Source organism: Micropterus dolomieu, linkage group LG02, assembly GCF_021292245.1.
Source record: "Micropterus dolomieu isolate WLL.071019.BEF.003 ecotype Adirondacks linkage group LG02, ASM2129224v1, whole genome shotgun sequence".
Lineage (NCBI taxonomy): Eukaryota > Metazoa > Chordata > Actinopteri > Centrarchiformes > Centrarchidae > Micropterus > Micropterus dolomieu.
Genome location: NC_060151.1, coordinates 16,255,986 through 16,264,485, shown reverse-complemented (window position 1 = coordinate 16,264,485; position 8,500 = coordinate 16,255,986). Strand labels below are relative to the sequence as shown.

At 40.6% G+C, this 8,500-nt stretch overlaps 1 protein-coding gene across 1 annotated transcript; it reads right to left on the bottom strand.

The window, feature by feature from the left end:
* Window positions 1-5,984: 5,984 nt before the first annotated feature.
* LOC123963381 (methionine-R-sulfoxide reductase B1-A-like) lies at window positions 5,985-7,872 on the bottom strand. The gene is made up of 4 exons (XM_046040202.1): window positions 7,781-7,872; window positions 7,044-7,186; window positions 6,744-6,858; window positions 5,985-6,468 (listed from the first exon to the last, which is right to left on the bottom strand). The coding sequence occupies exons 1-4, from the start codon at window positions 7,833-7,835 to the stop codon at window positions 6,449-6,451; spliced, it is 333 nt and encodes a 110-aa protein (XP_045896158.1). The 5' UTR covers window positions 7,836-7,872; the 3' UTR covers window positions 5,985-6,448.
* Window positions 7,873-8,500: the final 628 nt, after the last annotated feature.

Below are 8,500 nucleotides of genomic sequence, written 5' to 3'. Positions count from 1 at the left end.
TTTTTGTATGAATTCAACATATGGGGATGAGTCTCTCAGTTCTTACTCACTGTACCTTTGAGTTAAGCTATGATGGCACAGATATGCAAATTAGCACGTATCACTGATGTGTGTCATCTAGCAACAGGTAGCAACTTTTCGAACAGGCTTTAGCTCCTTTCTAATGAAAATAGTTGGCAACACCGTTTCATAGTCAGTGGAGACTCCAGGGAGTTACTGCTCCTAATCCAGCACATACGTCAGGTAAAAGGCCAAATTGTTGTTTTTACATTTTGTTTTTTATACGGATTAAACACACAGATATAACATGTTAATTGGTGAGCTTTAATGGTTGTCAGAACCAGGCTAGCTTTTTGTCCGTTTCCAGTCTTTATGCTGAGCTAAATCTCTCCACCAGAAAGTGAATATGTGTATTTCCCAAAACATTGAGCTATTGTTTTAAGGGCATGCTGGAATACAACACATACTGTACACCATGGCCTGCTCCGGCAGATTATCTGTCCCTATAACTTATTTCTTATTTCCCGGTTTTTCTCAAATGTTTGATAAAATATGTAGATGTGATGTTCTGTCTGTCTTTCACAATATCTACTGAGTAGGCTAAGCCTAATGTCAGAACACCTCCATAACTGTCTCATAATACTGGGAATTATGTAGATTATAGGTTGGTGATTGGGCTGGGGAGAATAAAGAGCTGAGGCACTTCTGAACATTTTCTGCACAGAAGTTAACAATCAGCCTGACCAAAGAAGCAATTTTGACTATTAAGCCCACCCATCTGAGGCCTGTGGGGGGTCGCTGGTTTCCCAAAAATGTTGTAGACTGTATGTGTATATGTGTTTGCAAACACACACATACATAGAAAATAGTATGGGATCATAGAAGAGAAAGAGTATGCTCATATGGAGCCCGCTGGGATTACTAACCAAGACGACAGAGGATGAGCAGCCGCAAATTGCTGGGAGCTGGGGTTAGCTGTGTGTGGGGGGGTGGGTGGAGGTTGGGTTGGGCGGAGGGTGGGGGGAGACAGTCTGTGGCACTGTACCCAGGGAAAGACTGAGGTAATTACTTTCTTCTTCTCTGTAGTGTTCAGTCTCTGTCTGCGCAAAGATGTTTTCAGCGTGCCATAAACCTCTCCAGGCGTCAAAGGCCTCTGACATTTCTGGACAAGCGCTGACACAAATACAGCATTTTCCACAGTCCATCACTGCTTTGACTATCTGTGTGCAGAGGCCTCCTTTTAAATCATTCAGCTGAAATCCAAAACCATCCTGATATTTCCATACTCTGAAGACGGATCGTTTGATAAATGTTTCCTTGCCTCTGGCACACTTTTGTCTGAGGCTACATTTGATAATTTTTACCAGCCCCTCACTCTGAAAGTCATACAGCAAACACAAAGTAGAAGAGAAGAGTTGTTTGACAGTATGCACACAGCTTATTCACAGTTTCTTTCCGGATTGCTGAGCCCATGAACCTTTGAGGTCTTTCAAATCACCATAGTCTCTGATCAAGGTATAGGATAAAAGTTGACATGTGGGCACACAATCAGTCAGTCTTATTCTCCTGTTTTAAACCTCCCTTCCTATCCCAAAGTCAGTCCTGCATCCCACAAAAATGAGAACCCCTCTCCCTGATCTGCGGGAACAATACCAGTGCCACACACCTCAAGTATTCCCTTTGAAGCTTTCAGACCAACCCGTGCTGCTGTCTCTGGGTCCTTTCTCCCTGAAACAGATCAGAGTGCAGATAGCAAGTGATGTTTGCCAATACACATATGTTCAAAACCCCCTCTGTGTTACTGAAGCTGGTGGAGCTCAGAAACAGGATGTGATCATGTGATAAAAGTGACAATAAAGCAGCAGAAGCCATTGAAGATAATCTTTGAAATTTCTGTTTATTTTCTCACTGGGAGCCCTGATACTTGGGTTTTTACATGCTGCTCTGCAGGGCAAGTTTGCATCCTGCGAAACGATCCCTCACATGTGGTAACTGTTGACATTTTGCTGGAACGAGCAGAAAATTGAGGTTCTTTGTCGCGTCCTCCCTTAATGTAATTGTGTTTTTATTATTCCGCATTTCACATTTACAGTATTTACAACCAATATGGCCCGTCAAGATATGCATTTCATACACCCATGCCACACAAATATGGCGAGTGTATGTTTATATGCTCAATAAACTACAAATCATTTCACATTATGGTTCACTGCGGAGCCTTTTGGAGGGGACGAGCAAAAGTATTCTCATTTTGATTTCTGTAAGCCCCGTCGTCTCTTTCAAACACATGTTGTCCTGACACAATTACAACAATGTCCAACCTGGAACGCCTTGAGTTTCCAGCACTTTCCTTTGATCCAGGGTAGAAATCACATTCCAGTGTCATGTATAAAAGCTTTGTTTTAGCCTTTCACTCATTATGCAGGGGTAGATGTTTGGCCAGCATATGTGTGTCTATGACATGTGGAGGGCAGCCCCACCATGTATGGATGAAGACATCACATATTGTGGGGAAACGCGCATACTGCAGATGTTACTCCCTGATGAAAGGAGCTTTCTCTATTTCTCTTACAGTCACGCATTCGGGAGCTTTATTCCTCCCACAAAGTGCTCACAGCTTCTGTAGTGTGTGAAGCAGGGCCACCGGATGACAGATGCTTTTGGGGAATATTACCTTGATGAACTGGATATAATGTCCTGGCGTGTGGACGCAGGATGAGACACTTTTCTTTCTCCGTGGCTCAAAACAGAAGCAGGTGCAGCGCACGTAAACATCCACATCCAAGCAACAGGCTCATATACAGTATATGTTACAATTAAAACAAGATGTCCTGCGAATGAGTCAGCGGTGCACACATGTTTTTAAGTTGTAGTTCTACCCCCAGGCTCGGCCTTGGGGACTGGGGAAGGCTTTGGAGTAGCGGTGGTTTATTGTAATCAAGGATCTCGTTTGTTTACCAGCAGGATGAGAGGCAGAGGTCAGTGGATTTGAGTCTGTCTCGTGATTCTATCAGAGGATTACCACTTCCTCCTTCCTGTTTGCTTCCTCTTGGCCATACAGCTGTGCTCAGATGCCAGCCAAAAAAAATTCTCACAGATAGCAAATGCTAATTACAGACCCGTTTTTGGGCCAATTTGCTTTTTCCTCTCCGTCTCTCATTCTAACATCTCATCTCATTGTGGTTTATCTTTGTATTTTGGTCTCTTTCTAACTCTTCCTCTTCCAGACGTCAACCCCGAGGATAGTTTAGTCTGTGTGCCAGCTGTGAGTGGTGACACAACAGATACTCTACAACAAAGACATCTAATCAGTCAGAAGGAAGGTATTACTCAATTAATGAAGAGTTTGAGGTGGGATTTGGATTTAAACAGAGGAGGACAAGTTTAGCCTTCCAACTTAAAGTCAGAGGCTTTAGGCAAAATACTGAAATTTTAAAACAATACTCTTTAAATCCTTTAAATACAAGGGACAAAGCAGCTGCTCCCTCAGAAGTGAACTCACTTCACCTCAAATGCACAAAACGGTGCTTAAAAATGCTTTACTGCAACACATCATTACAATCTACGAATGTTTGCTCTTCCTGTCTTAATCCTCTGCCTGATGCCGGAGCTTTCATCTCCTCACCTCTGATCTTAAAGCAGCTCCACACCTGCTTGTCCCCCCAGACATTTAAACAGCACAAGAGCTGCTGAACGTACCCCTACATCCTCGCTTTGTTTATAATTCCACTTGCCGTGTAGAAAAAACACAAAACCCTCTCTGGTTTGGAACATGGACTGAGATTTACTCAGCAAAGTTACCCAGATAACTCCAGGATCTACTTCCTAAAACAGGCCCTGCCGTGACCCAGTTCAGATAGTTTCAGCTTTTAATCACTGGATTTGAGCTAAATGTCAACTAAACTTAATCAACAAACTATGTGTTTGTGATAAAAGCATTTTTATTTGTGAAACAAAAATTATTTTTGCAAGCAGCATTTAGGAATCCTCTATAATTACTCAAATAAAATTGAATTGATCAGCGCATCAGTAAAAAGTAACTATGAAGTAGCCTACTGTAGGAATTGATGTTGCTGTCCATACGGAATGACTTTTTTGCTCTGAAGATATGGAGCACTGTTAGGATATTCTTCTCTATTCACTCTAGTCTCACCAATAACGTTTATAAGCATATTTTGCAATGTTAATCTCTCTCTTTTTGTGCAGAGAACAAACTATGTCCACAGTAATGCATTAGTTATAAATGCAGTTCATCAAAGATGTATAAAGGCACATAGCACCATCAGCTGATGAAAGCATGCAATTACACTTTTGGTGAACGTCGGTGTGTTGAACTCATTATAATAGAGCTGGAGGTTAATTTGCACCAAGGCGTGCAGACAATGTGCAAAACTGACTGACTATCCTAGTGACACTTTAACTCATAGCTGTGAAACATCTTTGCCAGGAAGGGATGTTAGATGTTACAGTATTTTCATGCAATGGTATTTGTGTGTGTCTCTATGCTCATGGTTTAAAAAAGTGGTTCAAATCAAAACTCAAAATCTATACATCACATGATTAACAACAAGTACAATGTTCCCAGAAAGCCCATTTAGTCCAGGTTGATGTGTCCCAGTTTATCATAACAAACATCAGCTGTGCTACTTTTGTAGAGGTTATCCCTTTATGGGTCCCCAGGTTTCAGGGTGTTTGGAGACACTGTCCTCACGAACTGTGTCTGAGAAGGCTAGCCAAGGAGAGGAGTGCTCGAATTTTGACATATTGTAAAATATCTCGTGTCCACTTGAACACACTTACATACCTGAGAGGGAAAACTTTATCAACAAATGGACCATGCACTTTTATTTTCACTACAGTTCAGCTTAGTGCTTCATTGCTACTCACCAGGTTGGAAGTGATTTTTTGTATTATTCTCCATGAGAGGAATGTGTCAACTGCCCTCCTTGTGTTTAGTCTGCCACTTGATGGCAGAAATGTCAATGTAGACTGTTTAGTCAGTGTGCTGTTTAAAACTTTAGAAATATGATGTGATCAATTACTATGTAAATATAATAGTAATAATTATATAATGAAGCTGACATGGGTCAAGAAAACAGGTGACCAGAGAAGAAGTGGGTTTTACCCTGAAATCGGGAAAAGAGATTCATATCACATACTTGTCTAAAGAGAACAATACCTTCTCAAACTGGTTTTTGGAGGCATGTGACTAAACCTGGAAGTCTGGTTCAGTCCATTACAACAGGCTCCTCCATATGTCCTTCTTGTCTCATTACTGACTCTGTAGTATTACATTTGTTCATATATAAAAAGGAAAAAACTTAACATCAATATTTGACAACAAGAATACAGACATCAACAAATAATTCAAGCATTGTCTTATTTTAATTTTAAATATATTTATTTAAGTTACTTTCATATTGGTTATTGTGATCCATTTACATAAAGCCTCTCAAGAGTGAAAATAGAATTTATTGTATTGCATCTGGCATAAAAAAACTGCAGCCAAAGGCCACCATCGATGAATAATGAATACATTTTGAAAATATCATGAGTGATCTTTGGAAAAGTTCATCTAGTCTTAGACTTACAGTTTTATAAGCTATTACAGACTGGTATATTAGTTTACTTTCACAGTTTACAGAGCGCAGAGGAACTACAGGTAACACTCTGAAGGTCTATAAACATTAGACAATCTCAATTATAAATAAATCTTAAAATCTCAATGAATGTAAAAAGCTGGTAAGACAGTTGGTGCGTTCCATTTGACATGGGAAGTCGGAACTTCCGAAATCAAAGTTCAAAATTTCAAAAGAAACGCCCCCTTAAGTCGGATTTCCAACTTGGGAAGTCGGGAGAACCGCACTACCCCGACTTTGTGATCCAAGATGGCTGTCGTGGGTATCAACAGTTAGTGAAAGTTGTAGTTTATACTGTTTATTAGCACTTCTGTGTACTTGTGTCTCATATAAATGTTCGTACACAAAGTGCTGTCCAGCTGCTGTCTGTGGTCGTGTTGCTACAGTGTTTAGTATGAGTAAATACAAATACAATGTGGGTTGTTGTTTTTTTTAAATCAACCAGCGTATCAATAGCTAACCTGGCTAGTTGAAAAACAACAGCTGGAGGAGTGATGTTTTCTGACTTGTTACTGGAATGCCGTCAACTCGGGTGTGACGTCATTCTCGGCTCCGACCTCCGAGGTAATTGGAACACAGCAAGTGACTGTGTTATCAGTGACGTTATCCTAAATAGAGTGTGATGTGATTGCATAATAAAAAAGGCTGTTGAGACCAGTCCTCTGTTCTTGCTGTCCAGTGAGGCCATCGATCATCAGAGCCCTGGTGGTCCCAGACTGGGCTTTGTCCCAGAACACTTCATTCACTGTCTACACCTTCAGCAGCACAGAGTCTAACAGTCCAGCAGCACTTCCATCTGACTGCTCACTTTACTGTCCATCAACCTCATCTGTGGAGAGGGGAGAGACGGAGAGTTGTGGGGCTGTGTGAGAGAAGAGCCTTTTCACAGCTTGTACATTACAGCCAATGCAAAAAATGTATATGCAATATGTGAGAATTATTTTGTTTTTTTCTGGGTGTGTTTTTTGTCAGTTTAGCTCTGTACAGTATCTGCTGTAATATTGGTACGTGCGCATAACTAGGGCAAACATAACACAAAGCCTATGTAATAGGGCAGAAACAGTGGCTGCACACCGGTGTTGTGATATCATCCTACTATCATACCTTTAGGGATAAACTTCAGTGAGCTGCTGAATATTCAGAAGCGAGATAGCCCTTTGGCTGGCCCATCGTTTACAAACTCATGGCCTAGTCCATTTCCACATTTCCCACACCGCACCTAAAACACCACATCACACAGAGTCAGCACTAAACAAATCCTTTACTAGTCTATTAAGAGTTATAGGCCTAAGTTTTTTACCTACAGCTGGAACGTTTGTGTTATTTATACAGGTATGACATTGTGTGTTAGCGTCCTCTGACAGATTCAATAAACAAAGTGAATCTCCTTTCTACCGACTGTACCTTATATGCCCCAGGTCTCTCCTCATGTTTGGTCACACTGTCCTTTTGGATGGTCTCTGTGAAGGCTGGCCAGGGAGATGAGTGCTCATACTTGGAGCGGCTGGTGAACAGCTGGTGATCACACTTGGAACAAACATAAATCCCTGAGGAGTTAAGGATAGGAGAAGATGGTTGGTGCAACATGAGATAAAACTATTATAATACAAACCTTATTTAAAAATCGCCATCACGTTAGTACCAACAAACAGAAAATATATAGAAATATCTCATATATACAATTTTATGTTTTAAATAACTATCTTTATAGACAATGATTCATTTGTATTTGTTTTATGGTGTATTTCGTAGGCGTAAGTTTAACTTCTCATTAGTTATACATCATCCCGTTTTGTAACAGAGTTGTTGCATAACCTGAACATAGGTTACACAAGTTAACTTACTTTCGTTATCTAATAAATTCTCTCAGTAATTCCATGTTTTCTGTGACCATGTGTACAGTGTCAAGCCCTCGTAAAAGTTTTTTTTAGTATCTAAAGCCTACAGGGTTAGGAGCGGATCGTTTAGTCCGATCTCCACATCTGTGTGTAACGTAAACGTTATTCAGCGTTACAATGAATAGTTAGCTAACAGTGGCTAGCTAGTTATCATTAAATCTACTTTTACTAAGTAGTCGCTAAACAGCACCCGTTATGCAAACATTTGAAATAAAGTAAAATAAGTTAAAGTCATGCAGTTACCTGTTTTAAAATGGTCTTTATAGACCTCTCCACCGAAGAAACTACAAAAAGACATTGCACCGCTTTCAGGTTAGTGTGAGTGTGTGTTTTGCTTCCTGCGCAGCCGCAGTTAGTTGTCTGGAGAAGCAAAAACTTGCTGGCTGCTGGCAAGAACACTTCCGGCTTGAGCTCATGGCCTTCAAAATAAAACCACAAAACTATGAAGTGTGCCAGGGTGTAGTTGTGCCCTTTTCATATACAGGCTATGGTTGTGCCCCTCAATCATACTTTAACAGTGTTTTAATCACAATCAATTGATAAATATGTACATTTGACGGACAGGAAGCAGCACGTTAAACTGGGAAAACATCTCTCAGCACCGGTTCCCCTCAGGGCTGTGTTCTTTCCCCTCTGCTCTTCTCCCTGTACACCAACAGCTGCACCTCCAGTCACAAGTCTGTCAAGCTCCTGAAGTTTGCGGATGACACCACCCTCATTGGGCTCATCTCTGGTGGGGATGAGTCCGCCTACAGGTGTTGCAACGTTGCCAACTTTTGCACATACTTGTCAGCATTTTATTATAGTATTATTGTATCTTTTTATATTTTTTGTATACTTATAAAAACATGTTTTGATCTCCTTACTTTTTATATATTTATATTACTATTTATGTTATGTGTATTGTAAGCACCAATTCATACCAAGGCAAATTCCTCATATTTGAAAATGTACCTGGCAATA